Below are 25,716 nucleotides of genomic sequence, written 5' to 3'. Positions count from 1 at the left end.
GTATACGTTGCAGATGGCTGCAAATGGGCCGATGCACACACTTCCCAAATCCCAACCGTGTGTGGTGCATGTTCTGCATGATGACTGGTTGATCCAGCTTCCCGTGCTTTGCTGTTTCAGTGGCCCCAAGCCAGAATTTTACATTTGCAGAAATGTAAATGGAACACCTATGCAACCATCCCTGAGTGACGCATACATTCCTTGATTCCAGAGAAGTCTACCCGAGCCTTTAATATGACCATGTATTCATCACAACATCGCAATGCACGTATCAACATTTTCACATCATCATAATTTGTAGCAGATGCTGAGGCTCAATTCTGTGGTCCTTCAGCAAGAATTCACCTACCCAGAGAACCTTTGGAGAGTGAGAAGGGTGGCCTATAAATTATTACTATATTTGTGTCGGAAGCACCTATCAAGGCATTTTCCAGGTTGAAAAGATTAGCCGGTGACATCACAGTTAACCAGGGGATGCCTGAGGGGGATCTTTTCATGTCCCTGGTATTTTCCCACCAAAGCAGTACCTATTTATCTACTTGCAGTTGCATGCTTTCAAACTGCTAGGTTTGCAAGCATATAAATTTCATAAATAAAATCAATGAATAAAAAGTTTTGGGGTGGTGAGAACTGGCCACAGGGCCTTTTCCACTAATTTTCTAGAAATCTATTCCTGGAAAGTTTACGTGTGAATTCCATGACTTGTTTTTAAGGCAAACATAGAGTTTTTCTTTAATTATCCTAACTGGGGATTTTAAACGATTGTTTTATTCTATTTGTAATTTTCATTAGTATCTTATTTATTATAATTTTATACTTCTGGAATAACCAGATTAGGATTTTTAAATAACATTATGAGCTATTCTGGCACAGATAACTCTGAAAAGTAGCCAGAAAAGGAATGAACAACACAATAAACTGTTCTAAAGAAACAAACATAAATCCTATACAGGTAGTCCTCAACTTACAACAGTTAGTTTAGTGACAGTTCAAAGTTACAACGGCACTGAAAAATTTATGACCATTTTTCTCACTTATGACCACTGCGGCATCCCCATGGTCCTGTGATCTAAATTTGGATGTTTGTCAAGTGACTCATATTTATGACTGTATCCTGGGGTCATAGGATGCCTTTTTGTGTCCTTCTGATAAGTAACATCAATGGAGAAGCCAGAAGCCACAGCTATCCACCTATGCCAGGGGTAGGCAACCTCGGCTCTTTTATGACTCATGGACTTCAACTCCCAGAATTCCTGAGTCAGCATAGCTGACTCTGGTAGTTGAAGTCCATGAGTCATAAAAGAGCCGAGGTTGCCCACCCCTGACCTATGCTGTAGATCAGCATTTTCTTTTCCTTTTCTTTCCTCTGCCCTCTTTCCCCCTAAATACTTAAAGGGCTTTTGTTTTTCAAACTCTCCCACATAATCTCCTCCCTTTCAGGATGCCAAACCCCAAACAACCTTCCGTAGCCACAAGACCACACTTGGAATACCGCATCCAGTTCTGGTCACCACAATATAAAAAAGCTGTTGAGACTCTGGAAAGAGTGGAGAGATGGGCAACGGGAATGATTAGCGGGTTGGAGGCTAAAGCACATGAAGAACGGTTACGGGAATTGGGTATGTCTAATCTAGAGAAAAGAAGAACTAGGGGAGACATGGCAGTGTTCCAATATTTAAGGGGCTCCTACAAAGAGGAGATGAGCACCGGCCCCTAGAGTCGGAAACGACTAGCACGCATGTGCGGGGGAACCTTTACCTTTACCTTTACAAAGAGGAGGAGTCAAACTATTTTCCAAAAGACCAGAAGGCAAGACAAGAAACAATGGATGGAAACTAACTACGGAGAGAAGCAATCTAGAACTAAAGAGAAATTTCCTAAAGGTGAGAGCAATCAACCAATGGAACAGCTTGCCTTCAGAAGTCATGGGTGCTTCATCACTGGAGGCTTTCAAAAAAGCGACTGGACAGCCATTTGTCTCAAATGGTATAGGGTCTCCTGCCTGAACAGGGGGTTGGACTAGAAAACCTCCTAGGTCCCTTCCAACTCTGTTATTGTATGATTCTGGCTCTCTCATTCTCATAAACAGCCCTGCCTCTTCTTCCTTTCCCTTTTCCACCCAGCCTTCCACATTTATCCTCAACATCCAGCTTTTCTGTCTCCTCCTGCTGCTCTTCATTCACACATGAAAACAATCCCTGAATTCTAAGGCAAATCAATGGTGACAATATAATTATATTTCTATGCGTATTTCCTTGTGAATAGATGCCACTGAATTTGTTCTACCTCTGTCCAAAGAAGCTATGTGTATACATTAGTAATCTTCATTCTTCTTCTCTTTTTTCCTCACTTCCATTACTTTTTTCCTTCCTTCTCTTCATCTCTATCAATAATAACAATTAAGCTATAGGATATTTTAAACTTTATAGTTCACAGTTCACAAGGTTCACAAGGGGCTTCTAATGGATATTGGGGTCTAAGGTGCCAAGTATCCTACAGCTTAACTGCTATTATTTGATAGAGACCTAGAGAAGGAAGGAAAAAAGTAATGAACCATGAAAAAACAGAAAGAATGAAGATGACTGCCGTATATACAGTATACATACACCTACCAGAAATCTGATTCTCAGCTTCTTCAGATACACGTAGAACAAATCCAGAAGGCCACCATGCCATCGCTCTGTACTTCAACGCCTCACCTGATCATTCTCTGTGAAGGTGTAGAGGAGGGAGCCAAACACAGCAGGGTATACCATGGCTGACGTGTAGAAGCCCAGCCATGCGAAGTACATGGCAATCTTCACCCCAAAATAGTCACATATTTCATCTGGTGGAAGAAGAGGGACAGTTTCAGGAGAACATAAGGACAAAACATGGAAGAAAAGACAAGATCACTCTTTCCTGAAACTGTGCTACTACAGAGACCTCTCAGTTCAATCAAAGAACAAATTACATTTCATTAATATTATTAAGGATTGATGTGCAGAGGTCTTCTTGTGCTACCAAGGAGTTGCACAGACAAGGATGAGTACTGAGAGCAGTAAGAGTCACACAGTAACCACAAGAGTACACTGAGTTGTGATAACAAAAAGTATTTTACTTTTGAGATGGTGTAAAAACAAAAATGCACAGTCAAAAATAAACAGTCCAGGTCATACACAATAGCAACAATCCAAGGAGTATTCCAAATACAAAGTCTTCTTACCGGTCCAGAGGTCAATACACAGTTGTACAGGTTTATCACAGTAGTAAACCAACAGTACAGCAAAATAGAGCAAAAACAGTAATAGTAGAGAGCAGTGAATTCAGAGAGAGAAAAGCTACGTCCCTAGCTCCCTCTTATGGCCATGAGAACACTTACACACCCATTGGCCAATTAACATCTTAAAGTCACAACATCATGGTTAATATATTTTCAACCCAACTATGTAGGCTATCGCCATATGCCTAACAAATATGACAAAGGGACAAGGAACAAGAATGACCTTTTTCCTCAGCTGTCAGGTAGTGTATAGCAGATTTAAGTGACTGTCAACCCATCAATCATATCTCCATTCACTTTCCTAACTTTTTCTAATACCCTTTTCAGCCTAAACACTTTTTCTGGACAGGTAACGTAAAAGCAAATTTAGAAGTACAAGTAGCCTTATTTATATCCCATCTGGACTACTACAATGCCTTCTAGGAGCTGTCCTTGAAGACTGTTCAGAACACAATAATCATACTGTTGACTGTAAACACAGATAGACCTCAATTTAAAACCAGTCACTTGACAGCCTACAATTTTTTTTGTTTATTGTCAGGTTTTTGCTGGTTTCTCGCAAAAAGTGCCCATTGTGTAAAATAGATTCATTTAACAACCGCCACAAAAAATAATGTAAAATAGGGTCTGGCAACATAGCGACTTGCTTAACAATTGCAATTACTTACAACCGTAATTCTGGGTTTATCTACAGCTGTAAGTTGAGGATTACCAGCATTTATATCAGGGGCCTTCAAACTTGGCCCTTAAATGACTTGTGGACTTCAACTCCCAGAATTCCTCAGCCAGCATGCTTGGCTGAGGAATTCTGGGAGCTGAAGTCCACAAGTCATAAAAACGCCAAGTTTGAAGACCCTTGATTTATATGAAAGATGTGACTCCCCCATTACAGTAGACTCATTGGCTGCCATTCTACTCTTCAAAACATTTCAGCCAAGTTGACAAGACTGGCCTAAATTGATGGGAATGTGATGGCTACTCATGCGCTTCTATCCTAGGAAGACTCTTAGGAGACAAGCAATATAGCCTAACTGGGAGTGAAGCTAAATTCTCACAACCATTGAGCTATGTCCCAGCTGTTTTTTTGGCTACGATAAGTCATTTGCCATTAATGTCTTCTGAAATATTTTTAGATTACCCCACACCTACAGTAAATATTTTTAGATTAGCCTGTAAGGTGCCCCACACCTAGAGTAAATATCACCCAGCTCTGCTTTTTTCAAAGTCAGCCAAGTTCAAGGAGATGTTACCAACTGCTGAAATCTTCTGATTACGTTCACCCAGAGGCAAAGATTCCTTGCAAGAGACTACATACTTCTCAGCTAGCATTTGCACTTAATACCTCTCCATTCATTCCCCATTTTCCATATATTGGGTGACTATATGAATTTAATATAGAAGTAATAACTTTATACTAATGACTACTTTATGTTATGCTGCTGCCCAGTCACTTCTTGTAAAATACCGTATTTTCCGGCGTATAAGACGACCCGGCGTATAAGACGACCCCCTACTTTTAAGAAGTTTTTCAAGGTTTTTTGTCTTATACGCCGGAAAATACTTACATGCCCTGCCCTCCCTGTCCGTCGCAGAGGAGGCGAAGGCCCGACTGGCCCCGCCGGCCCTCCCGCTGCTCCCGCGCTTCTGCCGGCCCCCGAGGCGCAGTGTTTCCCGGGCGGCAGGCAGCGCCGGAGGGCAGCCGCCACCCCACCACGGCCGGCGCCCCTCCTGCTTCCCCCCCAGGCCTTGAACTTCTCCCATTCGGCGCAGGGCGGGGCAGCTCCGCCCGCAGCCTCTTTTTCATGTGCCGCTTCCCTCTCACCGTCGGCCGAGGCGCGCTCGGCCCGGGCTCCCGGTCCCTCTTCCCGGCCGGCTTCCCGCCCTGCCCCTCATGGAGCTGGACTGGGCGTGCAGCCTCTCGGTGTGGCTGCTTTTCCTGGGCAGCCTGGCGGTGCGGCTCCTGCGCTCGGACCTGTTGCTGAGCCGGCGGCTGCTGCTGCGCATGGAGCTGCTGGCCGTCCTGTAGGCGCTGGGCCGTCCTGCCGCTGCCCGAGGGGAGGGCCTCGCGCCCGCCGGACTCACCTGTCACCAGCACCGCTCTCCCCCCCGCGGGGATGCACTTCCGCCGGGCGGTGCTGGCCGAGACGAGCCAGCAGGCAGCCGCCGTGAGCGCGGCGCTGAGGGGCAGTGGCAGGACGGCCCAGCGCCTGCAGGACGGCCAGCAGCCCCACGCACAGCAGCAGCCGCCGGCTCAGCAACAGGTCCGAGCGCAGGAGCTGCACCGCCAGGCTGCCCAGGAAAAGCAGCCACACCGAGAGGCTGCACGCCCAGTCCAGCTCCATGAGGGGCAGGGCGGGAAGCCGGCCGGGAAGAGGGACCGGGAGCCCGGGCCGAGCGCGCCTCGGCCGACGGTGAGAGGGAAGCGGCACATGAAAAAGAGGCTGTGGGCGGAGCTGCCCCGCCCTGCGCCGAATGGGAGAAGTTCAAGGCCTGGGGGGGGAAGCAGGAAAGGCGCCGGCCGTGGCGGGGTGGCGGCTGCCCTCCGGCGCTGCCTGCCGCCCGGGAAACGCTGCGCCTCGGGGGCCGGCAGAAGTGCGGGAGCAGCGGGAGGGCCGGCGGGGCCAGTTGGGCCTTCGCCTCCTCTGCGACGGACAAGAGCCGACAGGCAGCGCCGCCTTCGCGTGGGGAGAGCCGCCCGATGCTCCCGCCCAGCCGTGTCCCGTAGCCGCGCTGGAGATAGCTCAGTTGCGCGGGGCGGCCCGGCTTTGCAAGAACGGGGACGCTCGACTGATTTGTTTTTTTTTCTGGCGTATAAGATGACCCGGCGTATAAGACGACCCCCCAACTTTTGAGATGATTTTCATGGGTTAAAAAGTCGTCTTATACGCCGGAAAATACGGTAGGTGGGCATAAAAATTAAATAAGAATAGAATAGAGCTGGAAGGGACCTTGGAGGTCTTCTAGTCCAGTCCCCTGCTCAAGAAGAACCTATACCAAAAAAAAAAAGAAGAACCTATACCATTTCAGACAAGTGACTGTCTAGCCTCTTCTTAAAAACCTCCAGTGATGGAGCATCATGATTTCTGGAGGCAAGTTGTTCCACTGGTTAATTGTCCTCAATGTTAGGAAGTTTCTCCTTAATTCCAGGTTGCTTCTCTCTTTGATCAGTTTCCAACCATTGTTTCTTGTCTTACCCTCTGGTGCTTTGGAGAATAATTTGGCCCCCTCTTCTTTGTGGCAGCCCCTCAAATACTGGAATACTGTTATCATGTCATCATGTCTCCCCTATTTCTTCTTTACTTTAGACTAGCAAACCCAGGTCCTGCAGCCGTTCTTCATATGTTTTAGTCTCCAGGCCTTTGATCATCTTAGTTGTTCTTCTCTGAACTTTTTCCAAAGTCTCAACATCTTTTTTGTAGCATGGTGACCGAAATTGATTGCAGTATTCCAGGTGTGGTGTTACTAGGGTTTTATAAAGCGGTATTAATACTTCGTGTGATCTTGATTCCATGCCTCTATTTAGACAACCTAGGATTGTGTAAGCTTTTTTGGTTGCTGCTGCACACTGCTGGCTCATATTCAAGTGATCGTCCACTAGGACTCCAAAGTCCCTCCAAGGTCTCTAATAAACATTTACCAAGGTAGATACATAGTTATCTGTGATTTATGTAAAACTTCAAATCATTCTTCCTTTTCCAAAAAACTATATTTTCTCTGCCTCTTTTGACCTCAACCAGTCTTTATTCTGTTTTTTTCCCAACTACTTTTTTTCTTTATCCATCTTTCTTCCTCGACTTTCACAGTAATAATTAATTTCCAACCTTTTTCCCCATCATACAGAGTTTCTTTCACTTCCATTATCTTTTTCATATTTAGTATGAAAGCCACTCCACGCACTTAGAAAATGATGTGCAACTTCTAGCTGTCAACTGCTACTGCTACTGCACTACCCCTGTATTTGAATTGCAACATCTGTATAACCAATAGATGGCAGCAAAAAGATTCAGAAAAATAATCCTTTACTGCCATCCTGTGTTTGCCTGGGTAATAGCAGATCTGGTTTTCTGAACTTAGTGCAAATCTGCATGTAAAATGCTTATACTGATCTATAATAGTAATAGTAATAATAAAGTTGGAAGGGACCTTGGAGGTCATCTACTCCAACCCCCTGCTCAGGCAGGAAACCCTATACCATTTCGGACAAATGGCTGTCCAGTCTCTTCTTAAAAACTTCCAGTGTTGGAGCATTCACAGCTTCTGGAGGCAGGTTGTTCCACTGATTAATTGTTCTAACTGTCAGGAAGTTTCTCCTTTGTTCTAGGTTGCTTCTCTCCTTGATTAGTTTCCATCCATAATGAAATATTATTATTTCATTATTTCATAATGAAATATTATTTCAGCATGAAATAAATTTAGTTTCTTTACCACATTTACAGAAAAATGGATAGGTTCAGATCATATTAGAGAGTCAGGACTTTTGTGCTGGGCAAGCAATAGGCAGTTTATCATTTCAAACGGGGGGAAAAAGAGCATTAATTTTCAACTCCAATAAAGCAGAACAAACCCTGTGAGCTACTTTAGTAGAATGCAGTGAGGAAAAAAAATAGAAGTGTGGAGGTAAATGTTCTAGGCAGGGACCTATGTGAATCAAGGGGCCATACCCAAAGGCTGGGCTTCACAAATGGCTTGTACCCATGATTTCATCAGCCGGTTCAGAATCCGTTGCTCGTGGATGGGGAACACTTGCTGGAGGATACCACGAGCAGCCAGCTCAGGGACTGTGAAAAGAAAGAAGAAGAACAGAGCAGAGCAAAGATCCAGAAATCTCTTTTTTTTAGCTCTCCACACTAACCACGGACCCCTGGGCCCCATTCCTTGACACTATCATGGCCAAGCATGTCCCTGGGCAGATAGCCACTGTGCTAGCAATAAGCCACAAAACAGACTTAATCTGGAAATGTACTCCAGAGCATGAAGGGGGCAGCCTTTTGAGGTGGAAAGCCCATTCAGACTGTTGAGAATGTGCCATGAGCATTAATCTCAAGGAACTACAACGGGCTGTGGGTGTTTCTGTTTTGGTCTATTTATAAAATAGCAATTATTTACTAGAAGGTAAACAGTGAGGCTGTTCCTCACTATACGTAGTTCCTCAGGGGGTTCTGGATTGTCCTGTTTTGCCTATGTTTTGTTTGCCTTACAGGTGTAAACTCTTTCAAACAAGAGACTAAGCTGGCTTACTCTTTTTATTTTCTAATTATGCTCAAGTCAGACCCAGAGGCAAGCTTGGTCATTTGGTGCATGAGCAAAATCGATACAACTTGAGCTTGCTCCGTTTAAATACCACAATATGAAAGAGGAACAACTGAACTCAAAGTACAAAAACCAAAAAAAACAAAGAGAGAGAGAGAGAGAGAGAGAGAGAGAGAGAGAGAGAGAGAGAGAGAGAGAGAGAGAGAGAGAAAGAATAATAAACATGTGGTGTGTTATGGCCCTCAAACAGATCTTGGATAAATATTTATCCAAATTTCCTTTGTTCACTTTATAAACTACCTCAATCAACAGAACCAATCTAGATGTCGTGCAACTTTTTAGAACAATAAAACAAGCAGGAAACAGTGACGAACAGTGAAAAACAATGGATATATTACTATATTGGAAAAGGAAATACCAAGAACCAAGGAATAACAGTCTAGAATCAGCATGGGGTGATAAAATTGCTTTCCACCATGATCTGCTGTATGTGATAAATGTTAAGGGATTTTCTAAAAGCAGCGTTAGGATTAAATTGTGTGGCTTTTGGAAGGATAGACAGGTTTTTCCCCCCCTTAATCTCTTTTAGAGAGTGACTGTTTTAAAGTCGACCTCATCTTCCTTTCAAGTGCATACTAATACATGTTTAGGATATATTATTATAGTGATCAGGGTTTCTGCACAGCATGGTGAAAAAAGTCAGGATGAACAAAGCTCACCTTTTATGTGCCTTGATGCTTTTGACAGCAATGATTAAGACAGACTAAAATAACGTGTGTGGGACCTAATGCTTAGCCCTCATACAATAGCCAACCTATCTTTATTATTCCTCCTCACATTCATCCCTCACATTTATTTCATTTCCATTTTTGAACTAGGTACGATTCCTGTGCAATTTCTTTCTCCTTGGTGCTATCTGGTTTCCTTAGGTGCAAATACAGATGGTCCTCAACTTACGATCACAGTTGGGATTAGAATTTCCATTGCTAAGGAAGGCAGTTGTTAGGTGAGTAGCACCCAATTTTGCAACCTTTTTTCTGCCACTCTTGTTAAATGAATCACTGCAGTTGTTAAGTGAATCATGTGGCCAGGTTCCCCCACTGACTTTCCTTGTTGGAAGCCACCTGGGAAGGCCACAAATGGCGAGCTCCAGATGCTGCAACCGTCTTATCTACATGCCTGTTGCTAAGCACCCAAATTCTGATCACGTGACTGTTGGGAATGCTGCAATGGTCATAAGAGCAAGGACTGGTTTTTCCCCCAGTACTGTTATAACTTCAAAAGAGTCGCTAAACGAATGACTGTAAGTCAAGGATTATCTGTACTGTAACCATAATTTTCAGCCATTTTACCCTCTCTGACTTTACAGCACCCTCATCTTTTTAAGGAAAGGGTGCTTTAGGCTATCTAGCCCCTCCTCTGGCCCCTCTCCACCCCACCCTACACCACAAGAAGGAGCTATAATTCAGGGAAATTTGTAATTATTTGGATTTCTATTAAATATTTAGATGACACCTCAGCTGTCCAGAGGTGAAGGAAGGCGAAGACAAATGCTCTTCTGTTAATTTTCTTCATTCTCCTGCACTTGCAATTCTACACTTTGCCCTAATTAAATTTTCACCTCATTAAAATTCTTTTCAGCACGATCCATTTCAGGGATGGTTTGAACATGGGAATTGGGGGCAGGGAAGGAACAAAAGCATCTAATTTGGCAGGTGAATATTAAATGTTCTTTTTAAAAATGGTCTTGATCTATGATTCAATTTACAAGGTGCCCCTTAGGAAGGAAGGAAGAAGTGGTGCCTGTCTCATCCAATATGTTCAGATAAAATTCCAATTACAGCAGTTTTATTTCAAGGTCGACAGGTGAAGACCTGAGACTTTCCCTTCAAAGGGCCAGGTTTGGCCCAGGTATTCCAGCTACTAACCCCAATCCAACCACTCTCTTGTTAAACTAAATCACAGATAAGACAATCCAAATTAATGGACATGAGCATGCCTGGATTTATGAGATTAGGTTTTTTTTTATTTGATGCGGCCATTATATCCCTTTCTGACTTTTTGCAAGGTCTCAAAGGCCATGGTTTAATCAACCAGCAAGGCGACCAGTGGCTGCACTGACTGTTTTGATGAATGGTATTACAGGTAATCCTTGATTTATGACCACAATTAAGACCAGAAATTCTGTCATTAAGTGAAGCAGTCATTAAGTGAGTTGCACCCAGTTTTACAACCTTTGTTTTGCTGCGTTCATTAAACAAATCACTGTGGTTGTTAAATAAATCGTGTTATCTGTCAAACCAGATGGTCCTCAAACTTTGCCACTTTAAGACTTGTGGACTTCAACTCCCAGAATTCCCCAGCCAACCATGCTGGCTGAGGAATTCTGGGAGTTGAAGTCCACAAGTCTTAAAGTGGCCAAGACCCCTATGTTAAATGAATCTGCCTTCCCCTATTGACCTTGCTTGTTAGAAGCTGGCTGATAATCACTGATTCCGGGATGTCGCAACCATTACAAATACATGCTGGTTGCCAAGCACCCAAATTTTCATCATGTGACCAAAGGGATGCTGCAACATTGTTAAGTGCGAGGAAGGGTCATAAGTTACTTTTTTCAACCCAGACCTAACTTCGAACAATAGCAAAATGAATGGTCATAAGTAAAGGAATACTATGGGCTGAACGTTTTATGTATTTCACATCGTTTTTATATGCTTTTATGTTATTTTCCTCTTATTTTTAAATGGTTATGTCGTTCTTTTTATATATACATATACATATATACGTATACATATATACATATACATATATACATATACATATATATATATATATATTTAATCGTTTGTAAGTTGCTTGTTGTCATACATATGAGATGGGTGGCTACAAAAATTTGAATAAGAGGTATATAAATATTCAATTTCAAAACCAGGCTTTTCTAGCGAAAGACATGGCACAGGAGAAGATTTAGCATGGCATGGAAACTTGTGCAAAAAAATAAAAATAAAATCCTGGTTTTAACTGGCAGAGACACAGCACTTAGCACATCCCACCTGCTGGCCCTCATCCCCAACTCACTGATTGGCTGCCCTTCCAGGAAGTGGATGTTGTGAAGCACTTCACCCTGCTTGGCCCGCAGGTTCTCCAGCCAATACCTGATGATGTTTTGGCGTTCCTGAAAGCAGAAGGGAAAAGCCATGAAGAGTTTGGGTCACCAACCTCTCATTCAAAGCCATGTCCATGACTGGATCAGGTCTCTACAGCTCTCTTAAAAGCCATTAATTCTCTCCTACTAGACCACAATGTTCCAGCCAGCTGTGAATCAGGACACACGACTCCATCCAAAGCAAAGACAGAGGACAGACTGTTCCAGGACTGAGAAAATAACCCCACTCAACAAAGCTGTCCATGCAGGAAATATTGCTTTGTGCAGGGCAGATCTGATCTGCAAATGTGATAAAGCTATTAACGTAGCTGGGAGCAGCAGAGTGCAAATATGGGGGGCATTGGATAGGGGGTGCCCCATGACCCACCCAGACTGACCCTGTTTTGGTACACAGCATGTGAAAGAGCAGGAGTTAGAAAGGGAAGGCCTAAGTCAGGGATCTCCAAACCTGGCAACTTTAAGACTTGTGGACTTTAACTCCCAGAATTCCCTAGCCACCACGGCTGGCTGAGGTATTCTGGGAATTGAAGTCCACAAGTCTTAAAAGTTGCCAAGTTTGGAGACTCCTGCCCTAAATGAACAAAAGCATTTGGCAATGAGGGGCTAAGCGGATGCTCCCACGGGATCCCAGAGGGAGGAAGAACATTTGATCTCCAAACATGGAGCTCATGGGATAAGAAAGGAGAGCCAGAGGAGGGTGTGTCAGTGTGCTCTCTTGTGTTCAAAATTCATCCAATGAATGCAAAGTGGGTGAATTCGCCTATTAGTCTAATTGAAATATTGTGCTAATTAGGCTGCTGGAGTCAGAAGTCTGGATTATGACAAACCAAGCCATGAGGCATTCTTGGCCTTGAATGGCATTTGATTTCATTTCCACTGAATTTCATTGAATTTCACACTAAATGAATACAATCCTGTCAACATGATCCTCCCTCTTTGCCTTCAATAAACATTGCAATTTGTGGGCAGTGTTCATAGGGATTTCAGATGCCTTGTCCAAAGCTTTGGGGACACGATTGCAACACATAGTCCTGTTTATTAACCAAGTTAGAAAGAGAAATGGAGGGCCATTAGCTATAAGGAGTCTACAGAGCCTCCGTGCAGAGTGGCAAACTATTAATAAAACATGGCTCCTTGGGGACAAATCGGGGAGGTCTCTGCCTGAGATCACTGAAATAATAAGTCTTTGTGCAACCCGGAGTTTGTCTGGCCTAGCAAATTTTTCAATCAACCCAGCAGGATCGTCTGTAGACATCTTTAACAATCAATGGATTTCCTACCAAACAGCAACTAGAACCAAAGGGAAGGAGATTTTTCTAATAAAGGAGAATATTTGTAGCTCAGGGTTGACATGGTGCTCCCTGAGCTTGCTTGTTTTCTTGCCAACGTTTCATTACCCAAACTAGGTAACATCATCAGTGCTAGGAGATTTTCTCCTTTTCCCTGCCCCAGAGGACTCACCTGAGAAGTGAAAAAATAGAGTTCGTTTTCTATCTTCTCGTAGATGTAATCTTCCTCGCAGGAGAAACTGCGCATGCCACCCCCAAATTCGGCCTTCACAGGCTTCCGCAAACCAATCTCGTCTGCCCCCCGGAGCAAACTGCCAAGAGAGGGGCAAACAGGAGAGTGAGAAAATGAGGTTTACCTTCAGGTTTTGGATGAGAAATCTGAAGATGATCTTGATAATGGAAGTCTGCAAAATTTTTTAGCTAGCACCGGAATCCATGTCAGTAGTTTTTTGCTGACCGAAAGGTGGGTGAAAAATATTTCAAATCAGCAATGGGAAAAAGGCCCTAAGAAAATCCACTCAGAATTAGAACACTAAACCTGTTACCCCTTCTAGCTGCTAAACTACAGCTCCCAGCATTCCTTTCCCTTCACTATGCTGGCTAGGAATGTAAAAGAAGAATTACAATTTCTGCTCTACCTTGTTTTGTGTTTTCTACATTTGCTGGAATAATGGGGCTTCTTTCTCTCTGCCCGGAGGCACCTGACAGTAAGATAGGTAGCATATAAATTTAATAAGTAAATATGTCATGTATTGATTTTGGTGTGTATATACCAGTCATTTGCAAGTTGGTGCCCGTCAGTACAACTATAAGACACCAGAATGAAAAAGACTGATCTACAACATTAAATATAGTAAGATTTATCTACTGCTTTCTGTAACTCGGCAAGTAGTTTTACTATTTTATGTTTACTTTGATTAAGGAGAAATTGGACTCAGCAGATGACCTTTAAGAGACTACAAGAATGTCACAGATTATATTACCTACAGTATGTTGCATTCTGCACTCTCTCTCCGATGGAAATGCACCTGGAGGAGCAGTGGGGCAGAGTTTTGGCAACACAAAACTTTATAACGGAATAACAGAGTTGGAAGGGACCTTGGAGGTCTTCTAATCCACCCCCCCCCGCTCAGGCAGGACACCCTATAGCATTTCAGACAAATGTTTGTCCAATCGCTTCTTAAAAAGTTCCAGCTTTCTCAGAGAAACTGTGGAGTCTCTTGTGGGGAGGATAGCTACACCCTAGAATCTCTCAGGATATATTGAACAGAGCAGAAGGTTACACAGGTAGTTCTTGACATACGACACAATTGGGACCAGAATTTGCATTGTTAAGGCAACAGTTAAGTGAGTCACACCCAATTTGATTACTTTTTTGCCACGACTGTTAAGTGTATCGTGTAGTTGTTAAGCAAAGCTGGTTCCCCCATTGACTTTCTTGTTGGAAGCCAACTGGGAAGGTAATCAATGGTGATCACATGACCCTGAGATGCTGCAATCATCATAAATACATGCTGGTTGGCAAGCCACCAGAATTTGATCATGGGAATGCTGTTACAGTCATAAGTGTGAGTACTGGTCATAAGTCACTTTTTTCAGTGTCATTGTAATTTTGAATATTCACTAAATGAATGGTTTTAAAAGATGACTGCTTTTAGGTTTGTTTGGGACAATGCTGTCCATTAGGTATAAGCAAATAAAGAGTGGAACTCAATTGGATTTTGCTGTGTCATCTCTGGGTTTGGGCCTGACACTGTCCTACATTAAAAGACCAGGAAGAAATGTATTTTCAGCCATCTGTTCTGTAAATCTCAAAGTCACTTGTCTGAGATGGTATATAGGTTCTCCTGCTTGAGTGGGGGGCTGGACTAGAAGACCTCCAAGGTCCCTTCCAGTTCTATTCTATTCTATTCTATTCTATTCTATTCTATTCTATTCTATTCTATTCTATTCTATTCTATTCTATTCTATTCTATTCTATTCTATTCTATTCTATTCTATTCTATTTTGCATGCATAAGCTTTTGGGCTCAATTCCAAGCTTTCCAAATTAAGATTTGGAGATTTGTTGACGTTAGAGAAAATAATCCTGGCTCAAATGGACTATTACAGGTAGTCCTCAATTTACAACAGTTAATTTAGTGACCATTCAAAGCTACAACAGTACTGAAAAAAGTGACTTATGACCGTTTTTCACACTTCATGCGATCAAAATTCAGACATGTGGCAACTGACTCATATTTATGACGGTTGCAGTGTCCCAGGATCATGTGATCATCTTTGGCTACCTTCTGACAAGAAAAGTCAATGGGGAAGCCAGATTCTCTTAACAACCATGTTACTAACTTAACAATTGCAGTGATTCACTTAACAGCTGTGGCAAGACACTTCGCAAAATGGGGCAAAATTCACTTAACAAATGTTTTCACTTAGTGACAGAAGTTTGAAGCTCAATTATGGTTGTAAATCGAGGACTACCTGTAGTCTGATTCTATATAAGCCTGCACCATGTAATGTTGGAAAATATATCCATTTTCATGGTTTTGCTCCATCTCCAAGTCTTTAAACCAATGTTTCTCAAGCTTATCAACTTTTAAGATATTTGAACATCAACTCCCAGAATTCTCCAGCCAGCGTGCTCAAAGGCTGAGAAACCCTGCTTTAGACTAGTCTTCTAATCTAGTGCCTCCTCCAGCAGTAGTTCAATTACTAGGCCAGGGGTAAGCAACCTTGGCTCTTTTATGACTCGTGGACTTCAACTCCCAGAATTCCTGAGCCAGCATGGCTCAGCATGGAAACCTCTTCATTTCTCCTCAGCATGGCTGGCTCAGGAATTCTGGGAGTTGAAGTCCACGAGTCATAAAAGAGCCAAGGTTGTACTAGGCTGTCTAAGTCTTTATCGCCCATCTATTGCTGACAACTTGCCCATCTTTCCCTCTTGCCAACCTCCAAAAGGATTTACCTTTCATAAGTTGCTGTGACAAAGAATGCATAGACCCGGGTGTGCTTGTGGTGCCGAATCTGGATGATGAGCTCTGGGATTCCCAAACGGATGTGGTTCAACAACCATAGTAATGTGTGGTCATCAGTTGTATCTGGTAGGATGAAACAAAATTTCTAATAATGCGAAGACTAGTAGCGCTTCCTCCAATTGGGAGTTAATGGCATTCATTCGTTCATTCATTCACTCATTCATTCATTCTTTCACTCACTCACTCACTCACTCCAAACATAAAAACACACTCCAAACACCCCAAACATCCCAAACACCCACGTGTGTGATTCCAATGCTTTTGAGCAGAGCTGGAAACCTACTATGGTACTCTCTGGATCCCTGATTATTAACTATGTTGGCTGGGCCTTCTGGGGATTAGAGTTCAGCTATAATTAGGAGGCACCAGTTACGTCTTCCCTGCGTCATAAATAATGCCCAATATGACATTGGGTAAGACTAACACTCCCAAGAGACAGAAAATAAAAGGGCAATCACAGGCCTTGGCATAATTTGGTATATTGACATGGGGCCTCCATGTCAGCAAAAACCAACCTAACTGGTGGAGATCCATTCATGTGGCAGCTCTGTCACAAACTCTGGTGCTGAGCTGAATGAATATAAAAGCGCTCAACACGATGTACGTTCCAGACAGCTTCCAAAACAATGCAGAAAACCTTCTTCCTGGTTGACACCAAACGTATTTCCCATGGATAGCCACTTCCAAGGCTCTGTTCATCGAAGTCAGCAAAATGGCAGAGTCACTGACACAGAGTCAGTGCAAGCTGATGGACTTTATTGTGATACTCCATTCGCCATCTTGCCAATTTTGACATAGTAATCCAATTTTGCAGAAGCTGCTGACTATAGGGGTTCTATTACCGGTATATACTGTAAATCTTTCTAAGGTTTCAATTAGTCCAGGAACCAAATGGCAATCAGTGGTATTTTATGATAGCAGCTAGCCATCTCACTTGCTGTTGTTTGTTGCATTCACTGCAGTTTTCAAATCATGCATTAAGCAATTCCCCCATCAAAACTGACACATCTATTGCATCAGCCCGATGACTTTATCCTTGTTCAGGAATAACTTTAGCATGGGCATCACCAAAACTGTGGTTTAGTGTTCAATGTCAGAATCTCCTCTTTTTCATCTGGTTACACCTAAGCTAAAGTCTCCCACACTTCCATCCAGCACAACCAGTGCAGAATCTTTATTGCTCACTCAAACTCAGCAGTTAATTGTCTTCTGACAGTTATGGTTGCTGCAACCATGTTATAACCTTCAACGTCCTCCCTCCTTTTTCACAGATTAGAGGATGCCCTCATTTATGCTTCCCATCTCTGTGCAAGGTCACAGGGGATTATTTACATTGTCAGCACTCCTGTCCTAGGAAATTCTAGTTCCCCATATATTTTGCTGCAGTAAATATCCAGGATCAAACGCATCTCCACTATGAAGTTCACTGATGGACTTGAGGTCAGTCCTGGTCTCTCACCAAAACCTGCCTCACAGGACTGTCGCTGTGAGCAAGAGTTGGAGAGAAAGCTAGCTACATAGACTTTCTTGAGTTCTGGGAGGAATGCCAGGATATAAATCTAATAAGCTTGGTAGGCCTTTAGTGAAAATAGTTTTAGGCTCATTCCCAAAGTGTGTAGTGATGCTGAGTGAATGCAGTCCAATTAAGTATTATTTTCCCAGGACAGTGAAAATAATTTCCATGCATCGTTCTATTTACTGCCTCGTGTTGCTTCTGTTTAAAACCTGCACAGTCTCTTCTGATGCTCTGATGTAGTAGAAAAAAAACCAAACAAACTGGCACATTACTTCTCACTCCAATTCTCTTGCACAACTTTCTGTCTTTCTGTCTCTCTTGAAGTTTATAACTGTCATGTGCCTATGATGCTATTTAAATCTAATTAATTAACTGCTGGACCACATATGATCTTGTTATGGACATCACTGAGATGACTGCAGGCTTATTTTAGAGAAGGCCAGGTATTAATATTAATACAAAGTAGATTAAAGACATTAATGAGCACAAAATAATGTTCGGAGTGACCATGTGCTTTTAAATAAGAAGCAGTAAGTGCTATCAGTCGTAAGCCATTGTAAAGATATTCCATCTTTCTCTATTTAATGGATTTTGTGGACAATTAGAAAAAAATGAAAAAAACAGAGGAAAACAGAAAAGCTATAAGAGAGGGTAGTGGTATCGGCCCCATAAATCGAGCAATATGATTGCACAATATAATCTATGATTATTGACACTCTGGACAGATTCAGATAACAGCCTAAACCAGGATAATGAAACAAGAATTGCTGTGCACACATATTTTAACCAAATATACCATACTATGGATTAACATAATGCCTTGGTTCCAATCAAATGTTAAAAAAAGAATTGTGCTCTTGCAGCACAATAGATCACACATCACCAAAACCCATTTTAGTCCGATGTAGTGTGAACTCAGAGTTGCTGTCTTTTCTATCACATGGTTTGATCACATTTTATAGTGAATAATGTTACATTCTAGATAGATAGATAGGTAGGTAGGTGGTAGCAGGCAGGCAGGCAGACAGACAGATAACTTTTATTGTCATTTTTTACTGTGGGCACAATGGCACACATTAAAAATGAAATTTAGTTGCTTGCTCTCAAAGTGTACACATACACAACACACATTTAAACATACTATATATACAACATATGTATAGACCTACACCCTTACATATGATCTAGTTACAGAGAGTGTACAATTTCCCATGACATTATAAACAGGGATACTTTTCTTCTTTCATACCAACAAATCCATGAACACAATAATTAGTTTAGTCCTTAAATCATACCAGCTCTGTAAATTTATGTCACATTTTAGTTCCAAGCCAGCTCCTTTTTACAATTTTTCTGTTTAGGGCAAAACATGTACCTTGTTAATTTGTGAAAATATCGGAATACTGCATATGCTTTTAAATGGAACCCAACATTTACATGAATGTATGTTTTAAGAGATCTATGTTAAGCCCTAGCATGAAATACAGTATTTGGATTTGGTATTTAGCATGAACCTGTTTGGTAGATGCTGGTCTCGGGTATCCAACCTTTGGACATCAAATCTCCCCTCCCCTCTGTGAGATTGGCCCCAACCCTTCCACAAATTCCTTAAACTATGACTTTTTCAGGAAGCCTGGGGATCACCCGCCAACAGAGAGCCCATGTGTGGGCTGTATCATCTGGTATGTTCCCTTTTGTCACCTTGTTTTTTTATTCATATTTAACTATTTTAAATGGCTTTTATATAACGTTTTATGGGTAGTCCTCAACTTACAAGAATTTGTTTAGCAGCTATTCAAAGTTAGAACAGCACTGAAAAAAGTGATTTACAACCAGTCCTCACACTTACAACCATTGCAGCCTCCCCACAGTCATCTTATCAAAATTTGGTTGCTTGGTAACCGGCATGTATTTACAACTGTTGCAGCATCCCGGTCATTGTGACTGCCATTTGTGACCATGCCAGCAAGTTTCTGATGAGCAAAGTTAATGGGGGAAGCCAGATGCACTTAACGACTGCATGATTCACTTAACAACTGCAGTGATTTGCTTAACAACCATGGCAAAAAGGTCATAAAATGAGGCACAACTCACTTAACAACCACTTTACTTAGCAACAGTTCTGGTCACCAACTGTGATCATAAGTCAAGAACTACCTGTAATTTGTTGAGTTTTATTGCAAGTGTATGCTGCCCAGAGTCACTTTGTGTGAGATGGGTGGCCATATAAATTTGATTGATAAATAAATGGGAAATCCTCTGTGAATGAATGAATGAATGAATGAATGAATGAATGAATGAGAAATTCTCTCTAGGTCCAAATGAATCCATTACCAAGGATAATGTGAAGAATGCTGAGAGGACCTTGTTGCTCTCTGAGCATGGTTGCTTTCTTGCAGATGTAACATCATCAACGCTCTGATGATGTTACTTAAAAAAAGGTAAAGGTTCCCCGGCACATGCGTGCTAGTCATTTCCAACTCTAGGGGCCGGTGCTCATCTCTGTTTCAAAGCCGAAGAGCCAGCGCTTGTCCGAGGACGTCTCCGTGGTCATATGGCCGGCATGACTAGATGCCAAAGGCGCACGGAACGCTGTTACCTTCCCATCGTAGTGGTCCCTATTTTTCTACTTGCATTTTTACGTGCTTTCAAACTGCTAGGTTGGCAGAAGCTGGGACGAGTCACAGGAGCTCACTCTGTTACGCGGCACTTGGGATTTGACCCGCCAAACTGCCGACCTTCTGATCGACAAGCTCAGCGTCCTAACCCACTGAGCCACCGCGTCCCTTGATGTTACTTAGTTTGGGTAATGAAAGGTCTGCAAGAAAACAACCAAGCTCAGAGAACAACAAGGGCCCTCATGTCAACTCTGAGCTACAAATATTCTCCTTTATCTATGCTGGAAGAACTTCAAATCCATCACCATTAATAACGTTCCAATAACGAACCAGTTTGGACCAAGAATTTCTCCCAATGTTCAGCCAAAATCTTGCAACACAAGATCTATCCACACAACAAATGTCACACATAGAGTCATGCCAGCTTGATATTTTCTTTAGATTGGGTTAAGGTTAGGGTTATTTAACTCATGGTAAAGAGCTTATGTTATATCACATTTTTAGAAGGAAATGTTAACTACGCTATTATTCTTTTTTCACTGACTGTATCATGTCCCTTAATCATAATTTGTTGAATTGCATCTCTATTTGCTAAGTGCTGTATTCTTTAATTCTGCGGATTGAAAAACCAAGTGCCATCAATTTTTAAGTTAAAGACACATTAGCAAAACACTGTCTTTCAGTAGGTTATTGCTGTGACTCAAATATGCATCTGCAGCAAAACTTATGTAAAACAGCTGGATGCCTACTGCAAGATGCCTTAATGTTCATACATATCCATTGATATCAAACAGAGAAGATGCATCAATTTGCCCATTAGCAAATTAACTGATAGAAGGCCTGGAGACCATGCAGTGTTGAAGACATAGGTCAAAGCTTGCAAACTGGAGGATGAAGCCTATGCCTGAACAAAACCATCAAATAGGAAGATTGATTGTGATGGGATATAGTAGGCTGCATTCCCAGGAGAGTGCATTCCACAGGAATAAGAGGCAGCTCATTCCAGATATTAAATGTGAGAGAAATAGGGTGAAGACAGCCCTCCCTAATAGCTCAGAATACGGTATATGCCGGATGTAACTAGTACAGTACTTAGATGCCACAATTCTGTCTATCGGTGTGGAACAATAAAGAAAATTGCTATTAGTATTAGTACTACTTTATAAAACCTTAGTAAGACCACACCTGGAATACTGCATCCAGATCTGGTCACCACGTTACAAAAACGATGTTGAGACTTTGGAAAAAGTACAGAGAAGAACAACAAAGATAATTAAGGGCCTGATAAGAACAGTTGCAGGAATTGGTTATAGCCAATCTAGAGAAAAGAAGGACTAGGTGGTGTCACGATAGCAGTATTCCAGTATTTGAGGGGCTGCAGCAAGAGGAGGGGGTCAACTTATTTTCCAAAGCACCAGAAGGCAAGACAAGAAACAATGGATGAAAACTAAAGGAGAGAAGCAACCTGGAATTAAGGAGAAACTTCTTAACAGTGAGGTCAATCAACCAGTGGAACAGCTTGCCTTCAGAAGTTGTGGGTGCTCCATCACTGGAGATTTTTAAGAAGAGACTGGACAGCCTCTTGTCTGAAATAGTATAGGGTCTCCTGCCTGGGCAGGGGGTTGGACAAGAAGACCTCCAAGGTCCCTTCCAGCTCAATTCTGATTCTGAGTCCCTCATGTGTAGCCAACCAATAAGATCTGATTCCAGCACGTGTCTTTCTTGGTTTTGAGGCCTGACATTAATTTATCAGTTATGAGAGGACTTCTGGTTTGCCGCCACAGCCACCACAGATGTCCAGAAGGCGAGCTCCGTCTTACATGTCCGATTTCGCACTGCTGGGGGACCCTGGAAAGGGTTGAAAGTCACCCTGTAGGGGCGACCAGCAAGGAGGGGATCCCCGCTTGATCGCGGGAGGGCGGTAGCCCTTTCGCTTGATCTGGGGCAGCCCTCCAAACTGGTGGATGAAAGACTGGCCATAGCAATATGGCTCGTCACTAGGCTGCAGACAGCCAAAGTCAAATTTACCATCAGGCACCTACAAAGCAGCATGGATGAGACTGGGCAAGATCTACTTCTCTTCAATCCTAACTATTTTTTTTACCTGCATAAGCTGCCCAAAGTATTTCCCACCCCCCTGTGGAGAGAGGGAAGGGAGATTCTATCCCACCCTCTAAAAACAGCGGCGACTGACTATCCAGGGGAGTTTAAAACGTTGTAAGAATACCATGATTCTGATTGGATCTTTATTTTTCTAAAATCTGTGGACTAAAAGACTTCTTATTCTTATTGAAGATTTGGGTTTTTACTTACAAAAAGAAGTAAAATTAGATAAAGGATTATAAAAATTTGGGACCTAAAAAGGGTGACATCTTGTGACTAACCCTGATATTACAATTTGTTATGGCTAAAAGAGACTTGGCTTTAAGCCCAAACTATAGATAAGACTGTAAACTTGACAGATATCAGCTGTAAGAAGCCCAGCTGTGTTCTACAATCAGTGACAAAATTATTTTCATTCTCTGATTGTAAACCTTTAAACTTAACCCCCTACTAAGAGAACATGATGAAGATCAGGAACAGATTCTCTTTATGTTGAAAGCAATTTATGAAACTATTCTTACAGCTACTGATGAAATAAGAAGCTACAGATGTCAGCCTAGATATACAAACCCAAATTTTGATTACAACTAAAGAATCAACTACACAGAATATAATAGAAGAAGTGGAACAATTAAATACTATGATAGAAGATTCAATTGATCAACAAACACAGTTAATGGAAAACCCAGAAAAGAGACTGACAACATGGAAAAGGGAAAAGACTTTCTATGTTAACCAAAAGAAACTTGAGGATCAAGAAAAAGAACAGACTGAAGGGAAGACAAATATTTCAGGACAACTACGTCGAGATGGAAAAATAGAGAGACAATCTGTTAATCCTTCCAAAAAATTGGCGACTGGATGGCCTTTTCTACTCCAAACAATATATATAATAACACAGGAGAGATCTATTTGTTGACTTAAAAGCACGGACATGGAAGGCTAGTTGGCAAAGAAAGAAAGCTAGAATTATGCTAAAGAAAATTGGGGGTTGGACTTATTAGTGAGAATTAAAATAGAACATACTCAAATAGACAAGATGTGTACATTGAATATTAGATTTTGTCATGAGCTGAGATAAAGAAAACTTTGGTTATTTAAAACTTGGAAGTATAAATATTAAAAGTTAAAATTGAATATTAATTTACTTATAAAGGTTGAATGTAAAAATAATTAAGATATATATAAGCTAAAATCTATTGGTAAATGTAATAAATATGAAAAATTACTAGCTTAAATATGAGAGAGTAGACATCAAGAGAAAAAGAGAGGAAGTATTTAATGTTGAAATAAGAGAATTTTTTGTTACTAAATTTAAGACATTTAGAAATTAATAGAAAATAAGAATGTTATACTGTATTATTAACTAGTTGATGTACGATGGTGAGAAATAGAATATATTCAAATAGATAAGACGTGTATCCTGAACATTAGATTTTGTGATGAATTGGGAGAAAGGGAACTATGGTTATTTAAAACTTGGAAATTATAAATATTAAACATTAAATTTAAATATTAATGGGAAACTAAAAATTGGGAAAAACTAATTAGGACATTGATAGTCTATAGAGATTGAATGTTAAAATAACCAGGATATGTATAAACTAAAAATTATTGATAAATGAAGTAAAGGTATTTTTATTTAATTGATACAATAAGAATTGTATTAGTTTAAACATGAGACAGTAAATACTAAAGGGAAAAGAGAGGAAATATTTAATGTAGTAGTCTGAAACTTGTAGTAAAGATATTTCTATGTTATTGAATTATCGATTAACTCAGCCGCCACATTGCTTTTTAAATATTTAAATGTAAAAATCAATAAAACATTATATAAACGTTGCCCTGATACCTCCAATTCTACGTGGGAAAAAACCCGAATGACCAAAGATCTACACATATATATATATATATATATATATATATATATATAGCTTTTTTTTATATATGTATGTATGTATGTATGTATGTATGGATGGATGGATGGATGGATGTATATATGTATATATGATGTATATACGTATATATGTATACGTGTGTGTGTGTGTGTGTGTGTGTGTGTGTTAAGTATTTGTCAAGTCTTTTGAATACCTTGCTGGTTAAATCTTCTTTCCTGTTTCAGCCTAACCCAAGGCTATCCGCAGGCTATAGTCACAACTTACGACAGTTCATTATTTGTGTAAATTATTCAAATTGCTAATAAAGAATTAGGGAGGCTGATATGGCCATTTCGAACTTATTTTGTTCTCATCAGTCAGTCATACCTTTTATCTGATATATATATATATATCAGAACTTTGGGGCTCCTCTGGACTTGTGGGTGAATCATTACTCCTACAGAATATCCTTAAATGTCATAACAGATCATCCTTTGCAATAGTGGCTGAAGAGCTGCAAAATGCAATTAGTCATCAGTTTTTAGCTATGTTTTTGAATGACCTGGGGTGATGCAAGCTCCTTTCTCCCAAGTGATATCTGCTTGTAAATGCCTCCCCACTGGCGGTGATTCAAAAGGAATCGGAAAGCTTAAGTGCAGAAGTGTTCCTTCCCCCAACTTTCCTGCACCTCCATATTCCATTACGATTTGGCGTCTGTCCTGGGTTGGCATCTCCTTTCAAGCACATGTTTGGTTTTCTTCCTTCTGCTAACACAAAGAGGCAAAAAAACAACTTCTCACACCCTGGCTGAGCTCACCTATCATGTTAGGTCATGGTCTGTTTTATCCATGCTTCCTTAAATTAATCATAAGTGTCTGGTTCACATGTACAGTATATTGGTCATTCCTAAACTAGTTTCTAAACCACACTGGTTTAGTTCTATCCATCACCTAAACTGAGAATTAGTTTGGAATAGTGGTTAAGGGGTTGACCTAGAAACCAGGAGACTGGGAGTTCTAGTCCTCCCTTAGGCATGAGTTTACAGAGCTGAGATAACTGTGGTTAGGCTTTTATTTTCCCAGTTGTCTCCTCTGAACTGAACAACAGAGTTATGGATGGGAAAAATATAAATTGGATGTTTGAGAAATGCAGTTTTTAGATAGGATAGGGAAATTAATTAAGTTGCAATTTACAAACATGAATAATTAAGTTGGTCTGCTTCCTTCAAAATATACCCCATGGAATTCCAAGTGGCTTATTTTCGAGTAAAGGTATGTTGGGCCTATAGAAGCAGTGGGAATTATTCACATATGTTGAACGACAATTCCCATCACTTTCTAGCCATGCTGGCCAAAGGCAATGGAAATTGTAGTTTGACACACCTAGAAGCACTAGTACAGGTAGTCCTCAACTTACAACTGTTTGCTTAGCAAGTATTCAAAGTTTCAACAAACTTCCCCAGGCTACTTATGAACCAAATTCAAAGTTATCATGGACACCCCTCCCCCAGTTACATGACTGCATTTTGGGGGCTCAACAACTGGCCCAGATGTCCGGCTGTTTGTGGTGTCCTGCTGTCACTTCACCAGATTTATAATTTTTTT

The 25,716-nt window shown here is 41.4% G+C and overlaps 1 protein-coding gene across 1 annotated transcript in view; it reads right to left on the bottom strand.

Annotated features, from left to right (window-relative positions):
* Positions 1-25,716, bottom strand: part of ANO8 (anoctamin 8) — a 70,040-nt gene that overhangs the window by 30,984 nt on the left and 13,340 nt on the right. The window contains exons 3-7 of the mRNA XM_081312661.1: positions 15,929-16,061; positions 13,140-13,278; positions 11,591-11,687; positions 7,924-8,040; positions 2,700-2,827 (exon numbers count right to left, since the gene is read on the bottom strand). Coding sequence (XP_081168787.1) covers positions 2,700-2,827; positions 7,924-8,040; positions 11,591-11,687; positions 13,140-13,278; positions 15,929-16,061 — 614 coding nt within the window. The remainder of the gene's footprint in view (positions 1-2,699; positions 2,828-7,923; positions 8,041-11,590; positions 11,688-13,139; positions 13,279-15,928; positions 16,062-25,716) is intronic.

The sequence above is a fragment of the Vipera berus genome (genome assembly GCF_964194415.1).
Source record: "Vipera berus genome assembly, chromosome: 1".
NCBI classification, from domain to species: Eukaryota; Metazoa; Chordata; class Lepidosauria; order Squamata; family Viperidae; genus Vipera; species Vipera berus.
The sequence above is the reverse complement of the archived record's forward strand: the minus strand, read 5'-3'. Positions and strand labels throughout refer to the sequence as shown.